Here is a 26,335-nt window from a genome sequence, read left to right on the forward strand (position 1 = left end):
CATTTGGGCCATCTTTCATTGCTTTTCCAGGTACATTAGCAGGGAACAGGATTGGGGGTGGAACATCTGGGACTTGAATCAGTGCCTGTATGGGATTGTGGCATCACAAGCAATGGCTTAACCCATTATACCACAACTCTGGCCCCAGTGCTATAATTTATTTATTGAATCTCGCTAAGGGCATTAAGCATGATTAGTTTAACTTGTTTTCTGTTCTGTCAATAGGTTAATAATAAAACTGGAAGTTTTTACTTTCTGCTGGATATTGGAAATTGAATGTAATGGCAACAGAATTTATAAAGAGTTGTTGTAGAGGATGTTTCTATGGTGAACCAGAAAAGCACAGCTGTGAGTTTTGTTTTGATTTTAAAAAACATTTATTTAGAATCTTTTTGCAAAAGAAAAATAAATTAGGTATGTTTTCTAACTTTATAAGGAAGGTGGAAATGTAGGCAAACTAGGTAAGTATCCAGAACTCCATGTACCCTGGAGATGGGGGAGGGATGAATTCAACTCAGGGATAACATGATAAAAAATATGCCTCAGGGATATAATGATAAAAATATAAAAATATGGCTATGGGAGTCTGGACAAGGTTTTAGTAAGGTGGATGGAAAGAAGAAAGCAAGAAAATGTGAGAGTTGGACATGAGTATTACCTATGGATGGCGTAGTATCAGCAAAGGCAGGAAGAGAAGAGAAGTGTGTTTGGTGAGAATGTAACTGACAAGTGTTTTGATTAAAATAAAGAATTTCCAATTTATGTGTAATACATTTTAAAATGTCTTTTATGAATGAATGACCAAAGGAGAAGAGACCCATAACTTTATTAAACCCACATTTATCCAGAACTCCTGAGATGTCTCTGTCTAATGCATGGTTTCCTTAGCTTTTAAGGCTATGACTGGAATGATTTTTCTCTGACCCTTTTTTGTATTTCTTAGTGTAGAGCAGAGCTTATAGAGTTTCTAGTATATATAAATATGAAAATTTCTTTTTTATATAAAAGCATTTCATAGATTCCTACACATTGGTAGTTACTTCATTCAATACAGATAATACTAAATGTACTTAAAGATTAATTCCAGGTGTCCCTTAACTCCCCATCAAAAGTAATGCAACTTAGAAATCACATATAATTCCAGAGAATGGATAAAATGGGTCATAGAAGCCAGGACAGAGTGAGTTGCTATTGCATATCTAGGGTCAGTGTGCATTTTATTTTGTGATTTGGTAGAGATTTTTGTAGACTTGGAGAATTTTATCTTCTTTACAGAATTGTTTTTTATGTTTAAAACTCAGTGTGAACCAGTAGTACTAACAACAAGAATTGCCTTATAGGTAGTATCTTTAAATAACTAGATTTTACTTGACAGCATGTGGAATTAACTACAAAATAAATTTATTTTCCGTCTGTAACTTGTGTGGGAACAAGACTCCTTAAAAGCTACTTTAATCACTATGATAAGTTAATGTACTTTGGCAGTAACATATTAATTGCTCAAACATTAACTGGACAAAGTGTAGATTCTAGGAGTGCTTGATAGAACCAAAGAGTAGTTCATATTCCAGGAATTTCTTATAAAATGATTAAATAAGTGCCACAGAATTCTCGGCTTAGATTATTATATATATACTTTGTGGTGTCATCTTCGTTTCTTTTTTATTTACAGTTTCTGGAGAAAGAGACTTGAAAGCCGCAGTTTCAGACAGTCAAAGAACTACCATCTGTACACCTCCGTTGACTTCTGTGTCTGTAAAGCCTCAGATTGGCTGTACTGAAGATTATTTGCTTTCCAAATTACCGTCTGATGGCAAAGAAGTACCCTTTGTAGTGCCTAAGTTTAAGTTATCTTACATTCAACCCAGGACACAAGGAACTCTTTCACATCTAGAAGGCCTTGAAGGTAAACAAAGTTCCAAGAATTACAAGTCAACATAAAGCATTTACACGTTATTTTGCTCCTTTGTATCTTTAATACAGAATTTATATAAAAATTATGTACTTAGCTTTTTATGTTTCATTTTTTTCCAATAGAGAACTTAATGTACAGTATTTTTGAAATGCCCCATTATGAAATCAGATCATGATGCAACACATTTCTGTATAGATTTAACCTTGTTAAAAGGAATAATGTGATATCTCGGGTATCCTTCACATATCTAGAAAGAAAATAATAAAGGAATTATTCTATACTTGATCATAAACAGAAAATATATAGTTTCTTATCTGCTGTTTTCTAAAATCTGGTGCAATGAGAAATAAGAAAACAAGTAATCCCCCTTTCTTTCTGTCTTTTCCAGTCTATATTCCCCAATCCAGATAGCTACTTGAATAAGGTAGTAGATTCATTGGCTGAAGTTTGGCAAGTGTTGTAGAGACCAATAAACTAATTTTAGACATTACATTTTTCAGTTCTTGAATTTACATTTAGTTCTTTTTAGATTATTGAAAGTATGTAATTTCCTGTTTTTATTTATTATTGAAAGCATATTTTCTTTTGTATCTTTGAACTTTTTTTTTAAAGATTTATTTATTTATTTGAAAGGCAGAGCCACAGAGAGGCAGAAGCAGAGAGAAAGAGAGGTTTTCCATCTGCTGGTTCATTTCCCAGATGGCCACAATGGCTGGAACTGCACCAATCTGAAACCAGGAGCTTCTTCTGGGTCTCCCACACGGGTGCAGGGGCCCAAGGATTTGGGCCATCTTCTGCTTTCCCAGGCCATAGCAGAGCGCTGGATCGGAAGTGGAGCAGCTGATACTCCAGCACTGTAGGTGGCTGCTTTACTTGCTATGCCACAGTGCTGGTCCCTATCTTTGAATTTTTTAAAGTATTTTCTGATTTCATCATCTAGGTCATCTAGATTCTGTGAATTGTTTTTCTTGATAATGGATCATATTTTCCTGGTTTGTGTTTTTTTTTTTTTTTTTTAAGATTTATTTATTCCAAAGTCAGAGTTACACAGAGAGAGGAGAGGCAGAAAGAGAGAGAGAGAAAGGTCTTCCATCCGATGGTTCACTCTCCAGATGGCCGCAATGGCCAGAGCTGCGCTGATCCAAAGCCAGGAGCCAGGAACTTCTTCTGGGTCTCCCACGCGGGTACAGGGACCCAAGGGCTTAGGCCATTTTCTACTGCTTTCCCAGGCCACAGCAGAGAGCTGCATCGGAAGAGGAGCAGCCGGGACTAGAACCGGCACCCATATGGGAGGCCGGTGCTTCAGGCCAGGGTGTTAACCTGCTAAGCTACAGCACCAGCCCCCCCTTTTTTATTTTGTTTTATTTTTGGAGTAGTTTTAGATTGTGTTCTGGAGATATAATGTTCAAGACTCTAGGTTCAGTTACATTCCTATAAGAAGCATTTTCATCACTCCTGAGTTCACTCCCTCAGTGCCTCCTTCAGCTGGGGCTGGGTCAGGCCAAAGCCAAGAACCTAATCCGGGTCTCCCAGGTAGGTAGCGGGAACCCAACTACTTAAGCCATCATTTGCTGCTTCCCAGGATGCATGTGAGCAATTAGCAGGAAGTTGGAATCAGGAGCAGAACCAGGACTCAAACCTAGCACTTTGATATGGGGTGCAGGTTTCCCAATTGGTCTCCTAACCAATCTGCCAAACCCCACCCCATAATTGCTTTTTAATTGTTCTATAGTGTTTCATCATCATAGGCTTACTGAGGATGTAGTGAAAGCATCTGAGTTTCATGTGTCAGAACATTTAGAGCCAAGAAAGAACTCTGAATATAAACAGAAGAGTCAAATCTGCATTTCTTTGTGTGCCTGTATGTATATGTGAGTGAGGGGCTGAGAGGGAGGAGATTTTGAGAAGATAGGACTGACCGTTATTTATAAGGACTGAAGTTGTGCTTCAAGTATTTGGAATTTGTTTTGCTGCTTTTCCTGCTGATGAGTGTGATTACAGCTTCATTTTGGTGCTTTGGTAACAGACGCATTTTACCATTAGCTTTTTATTGTACTTTACCACATAGTTACCTACAGCTCCACTGAGGGTGTGCATTTTGAGTCTGGCTTTTGAAACATAAGCAATCATGCAATTTTGCATTAACTGTGGTTCAGTTATTGAGAGAAATTGCTCCGGAACTTGAAAAATGATATCACCATATACTGCCTGAGGGGAAGGGAATTCTCTAAATGGCTTATTTATATAAAAGAAAAATGAAACAAGAATGTTCTTTTTAAGTAAAGCTTATAAAAGTAATGAGTTATCTCTGATGCTACTACTCATGAAAGATTTCTTACTAGCAATTGGTACTATCTTATTACCACAAAGACGATTTATTCTTGGCACCCTTCTGCCTATGTACTGAACTTAGATTATATGTGTAGTTATTTGAACCAAGGCAAGAATAAAATTTATCTCATACCCTTTATCTTATTTTTATTTTCTGAACTCAGTGTAAAACTGACTTTTACTGCTTAGCATGATTCAGATAATGTCACTTTATATTGTGGATTTAAGTAGGAAAAAAATAATTAAAAGGTGATAGTAATTTATACTTTTGAAAAATGCTATCTTATATGTATATAATTTTCCCAATATGATTATTAACCTTGAGTGGAATTTGATTCATTGTTTTGCTCTTTTTAAGTTGTAAGATATAATAAGCATAGAGAGAAATGCACAAAACAGAAATACGCAGCTCAGTGATTTATTACCAAGCCGAATTCCACAAATGTGTGCTGATTATTTTTTAGGTATCAAAGATATGTGATTTAATATTACTTGAAGACAAAAAATTTTTCCCTTTGCCTTGAGTGTGCCAGCTGTTGGCTAATAATCCCAAGAAAAGGACAGTGTGAAACTTTAGAAATACTTGCTTTCAGGATCTGCCAGGGCGTCCTTTGGAGACCGAAAGGTAGAGCTTTCCAGTTCGTGTCAGCATGGCACTTATGATGTATACAACCCATTCTACATGTATCAGCACGTGTCACCAGATCTGAGTCGGCGCTTTCCTCCCCACTCAGAAGCCAAGAGAATGTATGGATCAGGTGCGAAAAATTACGTGGATGTGCTTTTCCTCTTGTGTTTTTCTTTAAAAAATTTCGATATCAGATAAATTTAAGACCCTGGAAAAAATGATTCTTATTAAAAACAATTTAAAATAAGAGCAAAGCAAGCTTTGTAGATGTTGTGAAAAACATTGTGACTTCTCTGTATTATATTTAATATAAAAATTGAAAGATTAATGAGTTGTGTCTGGTAGTTTCAAATTCCATTTTTTCATTTTTGAATGAATTTTGTTTTCACATTGTTTATATATCATCTATTTGTAACTTCTACAACAGATATGTTTGCAAGCTTGTTTTCTGCTGAATTCAGTGAAAATGAATTAGAAACCCATGGCGACTAGAAGTATGAACAAAGAAAACAAATTATTTTATTATAGAATACTTTTGTTTCATATTTGAGACTGCATATACTGTAGATAGTCTACCATTTGTCAGAATACTTCATAAAGTTTGTGGGAAAATGGAGTTAAAAGATATGTTTATTTTGATGCCAAAAGTGTTTATGAAATTAAAAGATACATTTATATAGGTGTAAAAAATTTGACATCTATGCTGTTTTTTTCATAATGCACGTTTTCATGAACTTTTTGAAGTGCCCATGTATTTGATGTCAATATGAAGATGTTTGATTTGTGCTGATCATTTCAATCAATAGTAATTGAAAAACATTTAAAAATTTCATCAGAAGACTTTTCTCTTACTTAGGCTTGCCCATACTTCTTTTTTTTAAATGGAAGATAAGCTTTTGAAATTAGCTGCTTTTGTTTTTAAAGATTTATTTATTTACTTGAAAGTCAGAGTTACAGAGAGGCAGAGGCAGAGAGAGAGAGAGGTCTTCTATCCACTGGTTTATTCCCCAGATGGGCTCAACAGCAGGAGCTGGGCCTATCTGAAACCAGGAGCCAAGAGCTTCTTCAGGGTCTCCCACCCGGGCACAGGGGCCCAAGCACTTGGGCCATCCTCTACTGCTTTCTCAGGCCATAGCAGAGAGATGGATCAGAAGTGGAGCAGCCAGGACTCAAACTGGCGGCCATATGGGATGCCAGCATTGCAGACGGTGCTTTATCTGCTATGCCACAGTGCCAGCCCCTAACATATAATATATTTCTATAGAGGTTTGGTTCATGGGAATCAAATAGAATTCAGTTGGTTTTTTGTTTTTGTTTTCTTGAACTATAAAATAAGTACTTTTATTTCCCTTTGTAGTTTGTGATTTAAGGGCCAACAAACTTCCTAGTCCCTCTGGGCTAAGCAGATCTATGTTTGATCTTACAAGTTCTTCTCAACGATTTCTTCAGGTAAGTTTTGTTTTATAAATTTAATTATATGTGATAATGTACTTTCAAATTAAAAATTCAGAAATGTGTGAATTACATTAGGAGCATTTTTTTAATGGAAGTATCTCTTCTAATATCTGGAAAGCAATACGCATCCTTTTCTTTTAGTAGTATTTTAGGAAACTCTAGCTATGTTTGGTTTTTATGACTTTTACATTTCTTTGTTGGTATGCACTCAGGACTCTTGAGGCAGTTGGAATTGAAAATAGTATAGTTATAAGTGTGTATTAATTTAACTTCCTTAGTGAACGTAATTAGCTAGTTATTAAAATTAATGTTTCCATGGTGATGAAGGACTTTAATTATTCACTAATATTAAAACAGTGTCCTATTTTTGAAATGGAAGTGAGAATTTTTTGATTGTTTAAAAATGTTTATTTTTTAGCTCAAATAAACTATTTAAAATGAGTACATAGAGGAAAGCAAATTAAGATGCAAATTACTTGTATTTCTATAGTGAGAGTGAAAGCACTGTGAAAATGTTTTATAATACTTGTGGATTGTTATACTTGTGTGTTTTTTTCCATGTGAATGTATATACGAATGCTTTATAAAATGGAAATGTACTGTAAATAATCCTTAGTAATCCAGAGATATTTTTGCAGACTTAATTCTTTATAACAACTCTTTAATGCACATCAGGATTATTTAAAGAGTTTTTTAAAACACAGGTAGTAGGCTTTACCCCCAGAGTTTCTGATCCAGTTGCCTGTGGTAGGCCTGAGTTTATGTTTTTCTGCCACATTTCCAGGTAAACCGTGCTGCTTCATGGGTGTTTGAGTAATAAACAGGGCACATCCAGATATTTCTGGTTTTCATGAATAGTTCTAAGTATGAAACTTAAAGCAGTGATTTCTTTCTCCTTATTACAAGACCAAACAAAAAATAACAAAAATTTCCTGGTATATTATCTAGTAATATATTTAAGATTTTTCTGATAATACACACAAAAAGCTTTTTTTTCCCCCTTGAGTGATTCCTACCACTAGCTGTCAAAATGGTTAGCATGCAGTGTGTTACAAGGGTGGGTACTGGGGCTTAAGTGTAAGAATCCTTTAAGTTTGATTTGCAACTTCTGACTAAAGAATTTTATTTGTAGAGACATGATTCATTATCCAGTGTACCCAGTAGTTCTTCTTCAAGGAAGAATTCTCAAGGCAGTAACAGAAGCCTAGGTAAGGAATAAAATATCCTATTTTTATATTCTCAAGGGAATTATTTCTAGTTGATAGTAATTTGAAAGCATATATGATAAAAGTAGAAAAAAAAATCAAAACTCCAGGCTCTCATATCCATGTGAGCAGTGTCGTCAGCACTGGATACTTAGTTCAGATAGTTCTTTTTCAGTGAGAGACATAAATGCATATTTTTAAAACAGTGAAGCAGTTAAGTAACTTTTATTTGTTTTAAACTATATTAGTTAAGTTTACAGTACTAAGGGGCCATATGAATGTTTTTTGGGAAGGTTTTTCTTAGTTTTATCCTAAATCCCTCACATAGCAATTGGATTAAAATTTTAAACCATATGGTTTTTATAATATGTCTTCCTCCTAGTACTTTAATTAAAACTTTGTAGTCTTTGTCTTATTAAATCAGGAACTTTGAAAAATAATTGTAGCATTTTTCAGTTGTACTGTTAGATTGTAGCAAAGCTTCATTGAGTTAAAACCATTGCAGGACATTTCTCACCTCTTTGTCCCTTTACAATTCAGATACAATTACTCTGTCAGGAGATGAAAGAGATCTGGGGAGACTGAGTGTGAGATTGTTTTATAATTCTTCAGTGGAGCAGATATGGATCACAGTGTTACAGGTAAATTGGTTAATATCAACTTTTATTACATAATTGGATATTTAGATATTGTAAATGTCTACTGTTGCCCTCTTAGGAATGGGCCAATACCATCTTTAGGCTTTAAGATTCTATGTTATTTCGCAGAAAATAATATTCAATAAAGCATCTAACAAAACAGACAATAAATGGAAGGGTGTGTATTTTTAATATCAGGAAGGAAATTGATGTGTCCTCTTAGCCTAGAGTATTAAGTATCAAATTTATTTTAATGTAGATTAAACATGAAAATCTCAGTATACTAAAGTTTATTTTTATAGTTTTTATCTAAATCCGCTAACTCAAGAAATCCAGCAAACATTTGTGTTGTCAGTCCTTAGTAAAATGCAAACTATATTTTTGATTCTTTTAGTGCAGAGATTTAAGTTGGCCTTCTAGTTGTGGAGATGCCCCGACTGTTTCTGTAAAAGGAACACTAACATTACCCAAACCAGTGCATTTCAAGTCTTCAGTCAAGCAAGGGTCACATGTAAGTGGCTGTTTCTGTTGAAATTTCTGTTTTTCTCACACTCATCTCATATCCATGAAAAGAAGTAGAATAAGAAAGTGTTTTATTTTGGGGAAATTATGAAGTTTGTATCCTTGTTTCTTAAAGACAGTTTTGAAGGAGTGATATTTTTGTGTAAAAAAATCTTAAACACTAAAGTATATACATTAATAATACCTAAGAAACTTCTTATTTATATGAAAGGAAAGTAAATTTCTATATTTTTGACTTCTCATGCCCACAACCCACTTTGATTTTGAAAAATAGTTTCACAATTACAATTAATTTATTTTAAATAGTTCTAATGAGTTTGGTTTTATAGATTCTAGTTTTCATACTAAGTATTTGTTCATTTTTATCTTTTGATATGGTTAAAAGGTTAGTGTTTTCCTACAGAAATGAGAGAGTATCTTCTGAAGGAACATATCATTTCAAGATAATTCAGATGACTAATAAACATGAAAAAGTTTCCTCTCACTATTAATCATTGAAATGTAACTTGAAATTACGTATTGCTTTCCCTTTCTCTTTTCTCTCTCTTTTTGTTCATTACAATTAGGAAAAAATTTTACAAGTACTCTAGAACATACAACTTTCTGGAAATTGCTTTGACAATAGACAGCAAAACTTGAAAATATTTATACTTTTTAAAGAGTAATTCTACTCATCTGTCCAATGGAAATAATCAAAATACAAACAAAAGCCAAAACATGCAAGTAAATGAAGTACATATTCTTGACAGGGTGGGCATTTAGTGCAGTGACTGAGACACTGGTTGGAATGCCTGCATCCCCTGTCAGAGAGCCTGAGCTTGAGTCATAGCTCTGCTGCTGTTTCCAGCTTACTACCATCGTGCGTCCTTGGAGACAGCAGGTGATGGCTGAAGTACTTGGTCCTTTCACTTGCATGGGAGACCCAGGTTGAGTTCCTGGCTCAGCCTGACAAAGCCCTGGCTGTTGTGGGCATTTGGGGAATGGACCAACGGATGGAAAATCTCTATCTCTGTCTCTCTCCCTCCCTCTCTCTCTCTCAAATTAATAAAAATAGTTAAAAGTATCCTTGACTGTTTTGTTTATAGTAGAAAAGTTGAAAGTGATCTAAATGTCTCACAGAATATGAGAAACCTGATGGTGTACCCATAAGTATTATGGGCTTCCATAATGAAGTACTACAAGTTGGGGGCTTAAAACAACAGAAATTTATTTTTCATAGATCTGAAGGAAGTCTGAAATCAAGATGTCAGAACTCTTGGTTACTTCTCAGAGAGACTGACTGTTCCGTGTCCCCGTCCCAGCCTCCGTGAAGGCCAGCAATCCTTGAATAATCCTCAGCTTGTAGGCACATATCACTCTGGTCTGTGTTTTTGTCTTCAGGGCATTCTCCTATGTCTCTGTGTCTTCCCACAAGGACACAGGTTACACTGAAGTGGGGTCCCCTCTATTCTAGCATTGTGTTTTCTAACTTCACTAGTCACATGTGTAATGGCCCTGTTGCCATATGAGGTCACATTCTGAGGTACTATGGGTTAGTACTTTGGAATATGTTTTTTTGAGGACTGCAGTTCAACCCATAACACTGTATGATAAAATCCTAGGCAGTTATGAAAAAATAATGTTTAGGAAGAGTTTAGAAGGACATGGGAAAAGCTTCTTAATAAGTGAAGAAGGCAGAAATAAAAATTGGTATGTGTGTGTATCATGATCTCATTTTATGAAAATACATGTGTTTGGAAATATGTTTTCACTCTAGTTGTAATCCTGACACTAGAAGATGAATGCTTTCTGATTTAAACAATTTTACTTTAATATGTATTTGAAAAGCGGAGTGACAGAGAGAGGGAGAGACAGATTCTTCCCTCTACTGGTTCACTCCATAAATGCCTGCCAACAGCTTGAGTCTGGGCCAGGCCAAAGCCAAGACCAGAACTCAATCTGGGTCTCCTGCATGGGTGATAGGAACCCAGGTTCTTGGGTTGTCATCTGGTACCTTGCAGACACATTTGTAGGAAGCTGGATCATAAGTGCTGGGTAGCCAGGTTCTGAGCCAGGCAGCCCCACATGGGATACAGATGTCCCAAGCAGCAGCTTAACCCACTTCACCACAATGTCCACCCTTACTTTTTGATTTTTCAAATAAAACTGAACTTAGGAAAATTACATATGGAATGCTAGCACTGCAAGTGGAGGCTTGGCCTACTACACCACAGTGCTGGCCCCTAGTACACATGGAAAATCATTAAAGATTTTATGTGTAATATATTACTTATTTTATCCTATGGCTTGAAACTCTAAAAGAAAAACCTCAATGTTTGGCAGACTCTCAGAAACACAATTTTGACTGTATAAGCGTTTGCAATTACAATAACATGAAAATTTGTTCACAGTATTCAAAATATTTGTTAGTTGTCCAGATATCTAACCTTTTCGAAGGGAAAATTCCTTTGCAAAAGGATGCATGAAAGATGAAGGGATTGAGGGGCCAGTGTTGTGGCGTAATGGGTCAAGCTTCCACCTGGGATGCTGGCATCCCATATGGGTGCTGGTTTGAGTCCTGTGTGCTCCACTTCAGATCCAGCTCCCTGCTCAGGTACCTGGGAATGCAGCAAAAGATGGCCCAAGTGCATGGGCCACTACCACCTATATGGGAGGCCTGGATGGAGTTCCTGGCTCCTTGCTCTGGCTTGACATAGCTCTGGCCGTTGTGGCCATTTGGGGACTGAACTCCTGGATGTAAGATCTTTCCTTCTCTGTCACTTTTTCAAATAATTCTTTAGAAAATAAAAAAAGAAGGGAGTGAATAACAAAGAACAGTCTAGTGTCAAGGTGGTATTAGCCTGTGGTATACTAAGTAAGTAAAACTCTTTCCTGTGCCCTCTATCAGGAAATTTGATTTTCAGACTGGAAAATATGGAACACACATCATCAAAAGACAAAATGAAGTCTTGGGTGGAGGAAGAACGTTAGACAAAATAGTCCCTTTTAGGAAATAATTCACGTCACTTAAACAAGTTGGATTTTGGGTACTGAGAATCTTGATTCTTGAACCACTGTCATTAACTGTTGAAGAATTATGAATAGTATGAAAGATGCCCTAGAATCACAGATGAAAAAACATCTAATTTTCAAAAAGGGAAAATGTTTTAGTCTGATAAGCTTGTTAATATCAACCAGGGTTCCTAATGAGAAGAGTGATTTGTGGAATTAAGAAAGCTGATATTCAGAATAAACTCTGGAAAAACAAGTCATGGTCATTGCCATTTTAATTTTCATTTTAAAATGTTGTAATAAAATTAAAATCAGCCTTCTGTCCGTTCTTTATATATTTTCTGTTTTCTTGGCTTTTTTTTTTTTTAAGGCTATTGAATTTATGGAAACTTTTGTATTTGCTATTAAACTCCAAAGTCTCCAAACTGTAAGACTTGTATTTAAGATTCAGACTCAGACTCCTAGGAAGAAAACCATTGGAGAATGCTCACTGTCACTCAGAACTCTTAATACACAGGAAATGGATTACTCATTGGATATAATACCACCTTCAAAAGTTTCTGTAAGTGATGTAGTATGTAATGTTAAAAGTGTTTAATACTTGTAGAATTATCTAATGGATGAGTTTTTGTTTGTTGGAGGATAACTTGAATACTGCAGAGTTTTAAAGACTTAGGAAGACTCTCAAAAGGCAGTAGTAGGGGCTGGCACTGTGGCGCAGTAGGTTAATCCTCCATCTGTGGCGCCAGTTCTAGTCCTGGCTGCTCCTCTTCCGATCCAGCTCTCTACTATGGCCTGGGAAAGCAGTAGAAGATGGTCCATGTGCTTGGGCCCCTGCACCCAGCTGGGAGACCTGGAAGAAGCTTCTGGCTCCTGGCTTCGGGTCAGTTCAGCTCCAGTGCCCGTTGTGGCCATTTGTGGAGTGAACCAGCGAATGGAAGACCTTTCTCTCTGCCTCCCTCTCACTGTCTGTAACTACCTCTCAAATGACTAAAGAAAATATTTTTTAAAAAGTCAATAATAATTCCATTTAAAATGGTAATTTAGAAATAATTGATTAAAAGATAATTGAACAATCTTCGTTTCTTCATTGGAAGATAACCTCAGAGTTACCTTCTCCTAACACATTTTTTGGTTTTTGGTAATCCTGAAGTATGAGTATCTTTACATTATTAAATTATTTTCTTTTTCAGTATTTTTTGGTAACTGATAACTTAGGAAAAACAAGAAAGAATCATAAATTCCAAACTCAGAGATTGTTCAGCAATAGATGAGGAAAGCTGTTTTAATGACTAAACTGCCGGTTAGGAGGCTGCTGTCTCATGTCAGAATGCCTGGTTTGTTGCCTGCCTTTGGCTCTGAGTCCAGCTTTCTGCTGCTAGGGCAGACCCTGAGGGGCAGAATGATAGCTCAGGTACTTGGGTTCCTGCCATCCATGTGGGAGTCCTGGCTCCTGTGTGACCCAGCCCTGGTCAGAAGAGCAATTGGGAATTGAACAGGTGGATGATAGGGAACTCTATCTAATTAATTAAAATGTGATTAAACAAAAACCAGAAGATATGATCTTGAAAGTTTTCAGCTAGAGAAATGTTAAATGTTTTAGGAGATATATTCATTCTGTACATTACACAATGTATGCATGTATTGAAACATCACATAGTATCCTATAAATGTATAATTTTTATGTGTCTATCAAATATATTTCTAATGATTTTTTTAAAAAGAGTATCTTCTTGGGGAGTCAATATGTGGTAGGGTAAGACAGCTGACTCTGGAACTAGGATATTTTTGCCCAAATCCTAATTCCCTGACTACTAGACTGTGTGAACTTAGACAGGTGCTTCAGTCTCTTATCTCCACAACAGGCATGGAAAGAACGCAGGTTCCCAAGCCTGGTGTGAGCAGTAGATCACTCAGTGTTGAGCAAGTGGTAAGGTAAATCTTTCTGTCAGCTATTGTTGTAATAGGTAAAATTTTCTAAATGGGTAAAATATAAATCCTGTGTAAGTTTATAGTCACATATAGGTTTGACCTTATCAAAGTTTATGACAGATTACTATAAATGTTATTCTGACATGGAAACGATATAATTATTAGGAATTCATAAGCAATTTAAAGACAGTGTTCAGCTGGCTGATTCAGAGAAACGAGTATCAGGTCTCATAAATCAGTCAGCACTGTAGGTAATGAAGCTTTTTACAAAAACATCAGCTGTAAACACTTCATCCCAACCAATTTATGAGCATATATACAACTTAGTCATTTTTTAAAAGTTTTTTTTAACAGAATTATTCACTTGAGGACAGAGGGAATTAGACAACTGTAGGGTTGTGTGAGGCAAGAGAGGGAGAGAGATCTCATCCACTGGTTCCCTTCACAAACGCCTACAGTAACTAAGTCTGGGCCAGGCTGCAGCGAGAGCCAGGAATGCAAGCCAGGTCTCCCACATGAACGGCAGGAACCCAACTACTTGAGACATCATTTGCTGCTTCAGCCAGGTCTCCCACATGAACGGCAGGAACCCAACTACTTGAGACATCATTTGCTGCTTCAGCCAGGTCTCCCACATGAACGGCAGGAACCCAACTACCTGAGCCATCATTTGCTGCCTCCGAGGTGCATATTAGTAGGAAGCTGGAATCGGGAGTGGAGCAGGGACTCAGATCCCAAATCTGATATGGGATATGAGTACCCCAACTGGCATTTTAACCACTTGGCCAATGCCTTCTCCTAGTTGTATTTTTTAAAATAAAGAAATACACAGTACATCAACATTATCTGTAGTCACTCTAGTGTGCAATAGAATCCCAGAGTTTCTTACTCCTATCTAAGTATAACTTAGTACCACTTAATCAACCTTTCTTATAACCACTGTTACACTTTTAACTTCTAAGAGATTACCTATTTTTTGGCTCCACAAGGGGTAGGATCATATGGTGCTTGTCCTCGTGTGCTTGGCTTATTTCACTTAACATAATGACCTCCAGTTTGATCCATATTGTCATGAATGACAAGACTTCATTCCTTTTAATGGCTGAGTATTATTCCAGTGTGGATGTGGACATTTTCTTTATTCATGGGAGCATCTTAAGCATCACCAGACTGTGGTTTTCTCCAATGATGCTTCACATTTCATTGTTGGTGATTCCAGGAAGGCTAATAAAGTTTCTTTTTCTTTAAAAAAAAAAAAGGCACATTATTCAGGCACAGTGACCCTATCTTATATCTGCCTACAGTTTTGTGCTTGTTAGATACAGTCATTGCATTCCTGCTAACTAGTAGGAATTTTAATGTTTTGGTTGTTATAAGAAAGCCACTTTGAATAGTTTTTTCATGATCTGAATCAATATTCTGGAATATAAACTGAGTTTGTAAAATAACCTTGACAAGTAGGAAGTGAAAAATGCATTGTGAAATGCTGCTCTGTTTTTTGAGAGTGAACTCTACAGTTGTGCCTCCTTCATATGTTTCCATAAGTGAGTAATGAGTACAGAACTGTAATGAAAAAAATGAAAGATTTTCATTCATGGTTTCTTTTGTGTTTTGTAAACAAGAAGGAACTTTTTTCAAAAGGACAGGAACTTTTTTTTAATCAGCAAAGATTTTATTTTGTATATGGATACCACGTTAGTTCATGTGAAATGAATTATTAACCCACTCTCATTCTGATTAAGACCAAAGCAGTAAATTCACATAGATTTAGAAGTAGCAGTTTTTGCCAAAGTAAACAAATTTTAACACCATTTTATACTTTTTCAAGGGAAAATTAACGTCAACAGTTGAGTTTCTACTTTTTAAGCAATTCACCATTTATTATCTGTCTCCATGACGAATTTTAAAACACAAAACTATATGTCAATGGGGCTGGCACTGTGGCTTAGTGGGTTAAGCCACCGCCTGCAACGCCAGCATCCCTTACAGGCACTCATCCCATGTGAGTCCCTGCTGCTCCACTTCCAATCCAGTTCCCTGTTAATGTACCTGGGAAAGCAGCAGAAGATGGCCCAAGTCCTTGGCCTCCTGCATCCACATGGGAGACCCAGAAGAAACTCCTGGCTTCTGCCTGGCCCAGCCCTGGCCATTGTGACTATTTGTGGAGTGAACCAGCAAATGGAAAATCAATCTCTCCCTCTCTCTCTCCCTCCCCTTCTCCTTCTCCCTCCCTCTCCCCTCCCCTCTCCCCCTCTTGCTCTCCCTTCTCCCTTCTGTCTCTCTCTAACTCTGTCAAATCTTTTTTTTTTAAAAAGTGTTTTTCACAGTGAGCACAACGGTGCATTTGGCTAATCCTCCACCTGTGGCGCCAGCACCCCAGGTTCTAGTCCTGGTTGGGGAGCTGGATTCTGTCCCGGTTGCTCCTCTTCCAGGCCAGCTCTCTGCTATGGCCCAGGAAGGCAGTGGAGGATGGCCCAAGTGCTTGGGCCCTGCACCCGCCTGGGAGACTAGGAGGAGGCACCTGGCTCCTGGCTTTGGATCGGTGCAGCACAGTGGCCATTTTGGGGGTGAACCAATGGCAAACAAAGACCTTTTTCTCTGTCTCTCACTGTCTAACTCTGCCTATCAAAAAAAAGTGGCCAGAGCTGCGGCTCAATAGGCTAATCCTCCACCTGCGGTGCCGGTACCCTGGGTTCTAGTCCCGTCTGTCCCGGTTGCCCCTCTTCCAGTACGGCTCTTTGCTGTGGTCTGGGAGTGCAGTGGAGGATGGCCCAAGTCCTTGGGCCCTGCCCCCGCATGGGAGACCAGGAGAAGCACCTGGCTCCTGGCTTCAGATTGGCGCAGCACAGCGGCCACTTGGGGGGTGAACCAATGGAAAAGAAAGACCTTTCTCTCTCTCACTGTCCACTCTGCCTGTCAAAAAATAAAAAAAATAAAATAAAAAGTTTTTCAGGGAACTGTGAGCTAATTATTAGGGAATACTGGGTACTTAACAAATATAAACCTCTCGAGAAAGTCATTCATTTGTTTTATAATTTTATTAGAATCACTACCAGAAAAGATTTCTTTGTTCGTCCATAGTGAGCCTTACTTAGTAAGATATGTAAACAATATGTTCTTGTTTTATTCCCATTCTTACGCTTTTCAACACATCAACAGTAATGTTTTTGTATTTGGACAACTTTTTGTTGCTTTTATTTGCGTTCCAAGATCCTTGGAATCCACATAAGTAGGCTGGCTTGTGTTGTATTTCACAGACAAAATAGCATACGATAGGTCAGCAGTACTGGAGAGCACATGTTAATTATTTCTTGCACTCTCTGTCTCCTTTATTTTACTGACTGCCTCAGGTTGTTTGACCTTCTCTGCTTTATTTATTGTCTCATGATTGTGGTGAACATCTTTCTTGCTGCTTTCTTCAGCTTGCTCCCATTCAACACATGATCCAAATGGTAACCCTCAAATCCATCTGCTGGCTTTGGTAGCACCTGCTCGCTATTCTGTAATTAGAAGAAATAGTGATTCTTATATATAACATTTTTATCATTCCGTATGTTCTTAAAAATAATTCACTTGGCTATGCTTACTTATTTGAAAGTAAATTCCTTTGGGTTAATTTCACTGGCATTTTCTCCAGTAATACTACTTATAAATTTTATTTGTTTCTAATTTAAATTGACTTTTGGTGTCACTGATTTTGAAGGTTCAGTGTGTATGTGTAACTTTTATTTTCATAATCAGTGAAGGTGAAGCACCTCAGATTTTTGGAATCTATGATATTTATGTATTTTTAAGAAATATTTATTTATTTGAAAGAGAGAGATCTCCCATCTGCTGGTTTACTCCCCAAACACCTATAGCAGCCAGGGCTGGGCCAAGCTGAAGCCTGGGATGCTCTCCCCTGTGGGTGAAAGGGCCCAGCTACCTGAGCCATCACCTGCAGCTTTCCAGGATGTGCATTTGGAAAAGGATGTGCGTGTCCCAAGTGACATCTTTTTTTTTAAGGTTTACTTATTTATTTGAGAGGTCGAGTTACAGACAGAGGAGAGACAAAGGTCTTCTGTCCATTGGTTCACTCCTCAAATGGCCACAACAGCCGGAGATGCGCTTATCCGAAGCCAGCAGCTGGGAGCTGCTTCTGGTCTCCCACACAGATGCAGGGGCCCAAGGACTTGAGCCATCTTCCACTGCTTTCCCAGGCCATAGCAGGGATCTGGATTGGAAGAGGAGCAGCCAGGACTAGAACCAGCGCCCATATGGGATGCTGGCACCACAGGCAGCGGATTAACCTACTACACTGTGGTGCCAGCCTCCCACGTGACATCTCAAAGAGTGCAGCCGGATGCCCACCCTGCGTTTGTCTTCTCAGCTTTCCCTTATGACTTTGGGTGACAATGAAAAGCAATGCTTCAAGAATATCTAAGCTTAGCTCTTTATTTTTCAATTTTTGAAATATCCCAAAACTTTATTCTCAATTACCAAATGACACTTTTTTGATATTCAGGTTTGCCATGCAGAACTTCAACTGGGGACTTGTTTTCAAGCAGTAAATAGCAGGATTCAGTTGCAAATTCTTGAGGCACAGTACCTTCCCAGCTCATCCACTCCTCTAACTTTGAGTAAGTATACCTGTGGTGCGAAGTGAGACCATTAGAGAGTGTTAGTGATAAAAAGGTTTTCCTACATTTCTTAGAATGGAGATTAAAATCTTATTTTTATTGTTTAACTTAAATATTAACTTTAATGTAAAGTTACTTTATTAGATTTCTAATCTTAACCATTGTGTGTATCTTAACTTCTTGTCTATTGATTCTTATTCATTTGTAACCTGTATATTTAGTTCATCATTTCATACAGGTTGAGTGCCCAGAGTACTCTCAGGTTTGTCTCACCAGCCTAAATCTCTGTTCTTTCTCTGTCTAAGCCCTTTGCTGGGTGCTCTGCTAACCAGAAACTTATTTAAAAACCCAAAATAACAAAAATAAACAAAGCTACACTTTTCACTTCCTTGGCCTTTGGGCACAACCAGGGGTTGTGATACTTTGGTTGTGTAGACCTGGTTTGTGTGGACACCTAGAACTGGAGATTTGAGTTCAGTCGTACCTTAAGGGTTAACAGTAGGATAGGAATGCTCCTTTTTGTACTAAAAGAAGGGAACTGTCTGGGGACAGGTAAGAGCAGTTTACATCCACTGTAACTAGAAAGACTGAAAATAGATGAACTGATCATTCAAGAAGCTAGAAAAACAGCAAACATGAGGAAAGGTGAAGTAGGTTATTAGAGCTATAGTTGAAGTTGATAAATATGGAGACCAAGACAAAAGACATCCATAAAACCAAAAACTTTTTCTTTGAGAGAACCAAGATAAATTTGTAGTAGTTTGGATTAATAAGCAAGAAAAAAATATGAATGATACTCTGAACAAGGAAAAGTATATACTTTCAAATTCAGAAGATGTTTGGTAATATATAAGATAATAACATATATCACCACATGAGTTTCTTCAGATATCTATTCAAAATAAATCACGGCCGGTGCCGTGGCCAACAGGCTAATCCTCCGCCTTGTGGCGCTGGCACACCGGGTTCTAGTCCCGGTTGGGGTGCCGGATTCTATCCCGGTTGCCCCTCTTCCAGTCCAGCTCTCTGCTATGGCCCGGGAAGGCAGTGGAGGATGGCCCAAGTCCTTGGGCCCTGCACCCGCATGGAAGACCAGGAGAAGAACCTGGCTCCTGGCTTCGGATTAGCGAGATGCACCGGCCACAGCGGCCATTGGAGGGTGAACCAACGGCAAAAAGGAAGACCTTTCTCTCTGTCTCTCTCTCTCTCACTATCCACTCTGCCTGTCAAAAAAAAAAAAAATCACAAAAAATTCACTCAGGGCCAGGGTAGTGGTATAGTGGGTAAAAGCCACCATCAGGCCGGCGCTGCGGCTCACTAGGCTAATCCTCCGCCTTGCAGCGCCGGCACACCGGGTTCTAGTCCCAGTCGGGGCACCGAATTCTGTCCCGGTTGCCCCTCTTCCAGGCCAGTTCTGTGCTGTGGCCAGGGAGTGCAGTGGAGGATGGCCCAAGTCCTTGGGCCCTGCACACCATGGGAGACCAGGATAAACCCTTGGCTCCTGCCATCGGATCAGCGCGGTGCGCCAGCCGCAGTGGCCATTGGAGGGAGAACCAACGGCAAAGGAAGACCTTTCTCTCTGTCTCTCTCACTGTCCACTCTGCCTGTCAAAAAAAAAAGTAAAAAAAAAAAAAAGCCACCATCTACAATGCTGGCATCCTGTATGGGCTCTGGTTAGTGTCCTGGCTGTTCTGCTTCCAGTCCAACTCATTGCTAATGGCCTGGGAAAAGCAGCTTGGGCTCCTGCTGCCCATGTGGAAGACCTGGAAGAAGCTCCTAGCTTTGGCCTGGCCCAGCCCTGGCTGTTGCAATCAGCTGGGGAGTATGCCAGTAGATACAAGATCTCTCCATCTCTGTAACACTGACTTTCAAGTAAACAAATAAATCTAAAGAAGAAATTCATTCAAGAAGATAAATAATAATAATTAAAGAATAACCATGAAAATATAAAGAATTGCCTCTAATAAAAGCACTAAGCTGAGATGATTTTACTGGCAGATTCTACCAAACTTTCAAGGAATGCACAATTCACATTCTATATGAACTGTTCTAAAGTGTGATTTTTTAAAAGCAATTTGTAAAATTAGCATATTGTTGATATCATTACAGAGCAATACGTGTTCATAGATAGATGAGAAAACCTTAAACACAAAAAATACACCTTGGAATAAATCCCCAGGACTACCTACAGTTAACTGTGGGAAACAAGGACAAACAGTAGAAATATATAGATGCAATTTGTTACATTAACAGATGGCTTCCCTTAATCAAAGCAGTGAATCAGGATTTCCAATGATCTCTACTTTATAAACTGAATTTATAAAGATCATAGTCATCACTTTGTGGCCCCCTCCTTTCTGGGAGTCCCTTCCTCAACTTCTTGCTACCTTGACAGCCTCAGCTCGGTCACCTGACTCCTCAAGTCAACCAGACTGCACTTTCTGCTTGAAAAATATCCTGTGTGCCAGTCACATTTGGCAGCAGGAGAGAGGTTAGGGGTCGCTTGGCTGAGAAGCTGTAGAAACCTGAATTTCACCCAGTGCAGTTCCTGTCATTCAGAATTGACTTCCAGGTGAGTGAGTGGTACGGTTTTGAAGATGATACTTGGAACACCCGTATCCCATATTGGAGTTTCTGGGTTCATGTCCTGGCTCTGCTCCCAATTCCAGCTTCCTGCTGATGTGCAGGAAGGTAGGGATACCTGCCACCCACGTGGGAGACCCAGGTAGAGGTCCTGGCTCACAGCTTTGGCCTGGCCTATCCCTGGCTGCTGTGAGTGTTTGTAGAATGAATCAGTGGATGGGAAATCTCTGTTTCTGCCTGTCAGAAATAAATAGAATTGACTCCCTTACCATTTCTTTTCATTTTTGGTCAGTCTTTAGCGTTTTTTAAAGATTTATTTATTTGAGAGAGAGAGTTAAAGAGAGAGGGAGGGACAGAGATCTTCTGTCCTCTGGTTCACTCCCCAAATGGTCGCAACGGCTGGAGTTGGGCCATTTCAAAAAGCCAGGAGCTTCTTCTCAGTCTCCTGTGTGCGTGCAGGGGCCCAAGCACTTGGGCCATCCTCCACTGCTTTCCAGGCCATTAGCAGGGAGCTGGATGGGAAGTGGAGCAGCCCGGACTCTAATGGCACCCATGTGGGATGCCAGCACTGCAGGCAGCGGCTTACCCTACTATGCCACAGCGCCAGTGCCATGTTTTTATATTTTTAAAGTTTGTCATTGTTAGCTATGAAAGTTTAGTTCACACAAGCTAGTCTACCGTTACTGGAAGCTCTGCATTTCAAATTTATTAAAGGAATAGATTTTCTCTAGTGGGCATATGCCTAAGTGCCAGTGTCCCAAGCAAAGAATTTTACCTGTGTACAGTTGAGAAATAACTCTCTCTAGCTGTCCAAAGAGTTGGTACCTCACTGTGTAGCCCTCTTCAACGTGTACCCCTTTGCTGCTAACTGTTCTGTATGCTTACAATTCTGGTCTTCAGTGGCACTCAAGCCAGAGGAAGGTTAAATTCATTTGAGACTATAGTAGTTATTTATAGTTGTGGTGCAAGTTGACTAGAGATGTTTTCTGTTACCAGCTCATCAAACCTTTAAAAGCGGCTTACTTGTATTTTTACAATAAATATATATATTCATATGGCATTTTAATAAAATTTTATAAATTAAAATTTCTTGTTTTTAGGTTTTTTTGTGAAAGTGGGAATGTTTAGCTCTGGAGAGTTGATTTATAAGAAGAAAACACGCTTACTGAAGGCCTCTAGTGGAAGAGTAAAATGGGGAGAAACTATGATTTTTCCACTTATACAGAATGAAAAAGACATTGTTTTTCTCATTAAGCTTTATAGTCGAAGCTCTGTAAGAAGAAAACACTTTGTGGGTCAGGTTAGTGTGGAGTTTTTGTTTTGAATTCCTTCCTTGTGTTTTTCTGTGCATTTAAACAGTTGTTAACAAGGCAAGTACAGGATAAGATTGAAGATGATTAACATAATTCTTCAGCATTGTAAGTTTAAAATTAAATGTTTTCCAGAGTTATTAAACTCTGTCATAGTTTTTGCTTTCAGACGAGATCGGGCGCGTTCAGGGTGGTATGGCCGTAGACAGTTTTTGCTTTCATACAAATAGGTGGGATTTCTGAGCAATCAGGTTTATCTTTAATTAAAGTCTTTTTTTTTAGCTTTTCAACATTATAAGAAAGATCAGTTTTTTAGTACTACTAACTCCTTCCATGTGGAAGAAGGGAACAATAAGTATATCAAATTTCTTAAGGCTTTGAATGTCAAATTTACTTTATTCTGTTTTAAAAGGTAATATCTAAAGTTCTATAAATGATAGATAGTATTAAATACTATGGCTCAAGAATGATTTAGGATTATAGATTTAATGTTAAAAGGAGCTTAAAATACACATTCTTTACCAATCTAATTTAAATCATGATTCGTATTGGTTTAGCTCATCTTCACAAAATGTTTTTGACTAAAATTGATCCACATCAGGATCAGTTTTAAGTTGATTACCTAGAATTATTGAGTTAGAAATGATACTAATAACTGTTCCAGGGACAGTGATTTTGTAATATCTCACCTTGAATTTTTAAATTGTATCATTTAAAGTAGTCTTCAGAATGACTAAGCAGGTTAAATGTTTCGATGTGTAAGAGTCAAAGAAATTAGCAATTGCAACTATGTAAGCTTCCACATGTCTTTCATCAAGATGTACTGAACTCAGTTGCCATCACTGTGTCAGGCTGAATGAGTGTATTGTATTTTTTTTTTTTTAACAGATTTGGATAAGTGAAGACAGTAATAACATTGAAGCTGTGAACCAGTGGAAAGAAACAATTATAAATCCTGAAAAGGTTGTTATCAAGTGGCACAAGTTAAATCCATCCTGAAGATTTCATATATTAATGTGGTGAAGAATTTGACATTCTTTTAGAAGACATGGTTTCAGTTTGCTACCAATAAGAAGAGACATTTCAATACATTTGTTCAATTTATTTATGAAGGACATAATTGTAGTATATAATGGATCTGACAGACGCTATATAAAAAGCATAATAAATTTTATCAGATAGCCAAAGTGAAGAAAATGTTTTCAAACGGTGCAGAAACAGACAATAAAATAAAAAGGGTAGTGTTAGGTAAACTAAATTATAAAACCTGTGAGAATGTCAATCACAGATAATTATTTCTCCACTTGCTTTCGCTTTTGTTTTTTAAGCTTTACCTAAGTACTGAAAACCTAGTGTATCAAGTCTGTTAGTGTTATCAGACTCTTAGAAGATTTCACAGCTATTTCAGTGCTAGGCATTGTGGAGTAGATCTTGGCTCCACTGTTTACTTCTTGCTATATTTTTTCCTCTCAGCAAAAATGAATTGAACCTTTTCAACTATCTTCTCTATTTGGGGAAGTTTTGTGCTATGTGTTTATAATTTTTTTATTTATAGGCATTATTTTGCCACTTGGTAAGCTATTTATCACCAAGTAACTTCAGGAATAGAAAACTGCATTTTGGCAAGCATAAATGAAAACATCAGAAGGTTGAAGCTTAATTAGAGACCTGGAATACACACATGTTGTTTTCTTCCCTCAAATATTTTTTGTCTTATTTGGAGTTGAAATAAGAGTATAATCCATATGGTCTCTCCTACTTAGCATAAGTAAATGAGCTTAAGTGGCAAGTTCAATATTTTGTGATAATCACTTCCTTGTTTGTAGTTTTTAACATGTAAATGACTTGTTCTGTAATCCATATTAGATTATTTCCCACACTGTCTCCATAACCATACGCCCAGACACTGTGTAACAAATATTTTCTTTTGCAGTCTTCTTTCAGGTACTTACTAGTCCTCAGCTTAACTGACCATAAAAAGTGGGGCCAAAAAGAATATTTTTGCTAATAAGCAGACCAGGTACTCCGAGTTCTCAGTCTTCTGCTTTTCTTTCTTTCTTAGTCCCATCCCTGCTAAGAGATGGTGATATTTTAAGCCAGAAATATACCTTGTTATAAGCATACTTTTTCATTTCCTATGTTCTGTGTCTTTCATTAAAAATTTCCCAAATAAACCCATAAGTATCTTTTTTCCTAGGTACCATCTCCTCAAGCTACAAAATGTGCATATTTTACACCCCCTTTGCTTCTGTTGCCTAGATTTTATGATACTAGTGGGGCTGCCACTATGCATTTTGACATAATGTTTTTATATATGATCTTAGCCAAAAGGGCAAGAAGCGGCATCATAATTTGCTTAGATTTGTGAAAAACGGCATATTGGTCTTTTAAGAGAAATCTGTTTTGTGTGGTAGTATTTTGAATCTAGCACAGATACAGCTATTTAGCTTTTTTATTTAGCTATTTGGTTTTTTTTTTGATAGACATTTTTAGAGCTGTTTAAGGTTCACAGGTAAATTTAAAGGAAGGTACAGGATTTCTTACTTACCCACTTTCCCCTACACTCACAGCCTCCTGTGCTATCAACGTCTTGCACCAGAATCATATGTTTGTTAAAATCAACAGTGCCACAACATCATCACCCAAAGTCTGTGGTTTACAGTAAGGGTGAGGTTTCTTGTGTATATTCTGTGAGTTTTGACAAATATATAATGACATGTACTCACCATTACAGTATCATTTGTTTCATTGTGCAAACTTTGCAAATGTAGCTGTTTTAGTAGTTACCAAATGTGTTTATTGAATTTTAGATAATAAATAACAGGCTTTATTGGGTTTTTTTTAATAAAACTATTTTATTTTAGCAAATTTCTATATTAATGCTTCCAATTACTAAATTTAACATATGCAGTCATACTTTAACTTGGCTTTTAATGATTTTATTTAACTTGTAATATTCTTACAAAGTGTACGATATAAGTTGAGGAAATGCTGTGGCTTCTCGGTTCCTTAGAGTCCTAGAAAAATAAAACAATAAAGAGGCAGCCTTTTTATTTAAAAGATCTTTCAAGTAGAGAAATATTGGTGGAACTGAGATGCCAAATGTTTTCATTAGTGTTTACCTAAGCGTTTTTCGGGTGGAGATCCTGAGGATCACTGTTATGCTGGTTGCTTCCTTGAAGCCTTGCCTGGGACAGTGAGGAAAACAACAGGAGCTGCTAATAAAAAGTGAAGCTCTGTACAGAAATCATTTCTCTGTGTATTTGCTTAGGTATTTCTTGACCTCTACCCACTTACAACAAGAAAGGAACCAAAATTATGCTGGGTGACCAGAGGAAACCTTGAAAGGGTTCACATTGATAGCTAAGTTTGCACAGTGCTAATCCCTAACAATGTATTTAAACTCTCAGATTATCACAAACTATAGTATCACTATATGGCTTTTGTTTAGTTTTGCATGATTTTTTTAATCAGCATAGAGAAATGACCACCAAAATAAATTAGTATATTAGTTCCAGCTTTATCAGACTGTTAAGAAGAAACCAGTGGGATTTTGGACATATTTTTTGTAATTGTGATCTAAAAATTACCTAAACTGAAGTTCTATTTGAATATAGTTAATGTAAATTTCTAGTGTACTCAGTAGCCACATGGAAACTATTTCCTGGAGAAAATTACCATTATTTAATTAAATGTTTGCTTATTATTAATAACTTTAGTAATTTGCAATACGTTTCAATTTTTTGTATGATGCAGTAGTGAATATTACAAAAGTATACACATTCTTTTGGTGTTTGGGCATTTGGTGTTTCCTCAGGGTGTGCTGAGGAGACCCAGATCAAAGTCTGTGCATGATCATGATGAAGACACTTTCTAACATTCCTGATGCGTAAGCTGTAATTCTTACTCAAAATTTAATTTCAAATGCTTGTAATTCTGGCTGAAACATTGAGAGAATTATGAAAACTGGGCCCATATGAAATAAACGTTTTGAAATACAGATTTTAAAAGTTATTAAAAGAATTAATGTAGCTGTTGAAAATTGTATTTTATTTTTAGTGGGTGAGTCATCTTAAGGTGAGTGCTGCCAACATTTTTGGTAATTTCATAGTAGGAAAGATGTTTTTGACTTCATACTTCTTGATTTTTAAATGTTTCAGCTGTAAAGTATCTTATCTCTATAACAATGGTTATAATCAATAACTA

General features: G+C 37.5%; 1 protein-coding gene across 2 annotated transcripts; it reads left to right on the plus strand.

Annotated features, from left to right (window-relative positions):
• Positions 1-281: 281 nt before the first annotated feature.
• TC2N (tandem C2 domains, nuclear) lies at positions 282-24,374 on the plus strand. Of its 2 annotated transcripts, XM_062181498.1 has the most exons (11): positions 282-348; positions 1,673-1,906; positions 4,840-5,004; positions 6,232-6,323; positions 7,462-7,537; positions 8,075-8,175; positions 8,567-8,683; positions 12,056-12,247; positions 18,122-18,236; positions 21,920-22,119; positions 23,018-24,374. In XM_062181498.1, exons 1-11 carry the CDS (start codon positions 282-284, stop codon positions 23,126-23,128), a joined length of 1,470 nt encoding a protein of 489 aa, XP_062037482.1. In that variant the 3' UTR covers positions 23,129-24,374. The 2 variants fall into 2 exon arrangements, with proteins under 2 accessions (XP_062037482.1, XP_062037483.1); XM_062181499.1 differs by lacking the exon at positions 12,056-12,247.
• The last annotated feature ends 1,961 nt before the right edge of the window (positions 24,375-26,335 follow it).

This window comes from Lepus europaeus, chromosome 22 (assembly GCF_033115175.1).
Source record: "Lepus europaeus isolate LE1 chromosome 22, mLepTim1.pri, whole genome shotgun sequence".
NCBI lineage: Eukaryota > Metazoa > Chordata > Mammalia > Lagomorpha > Leporidae > Lepus > Lepus europaeus.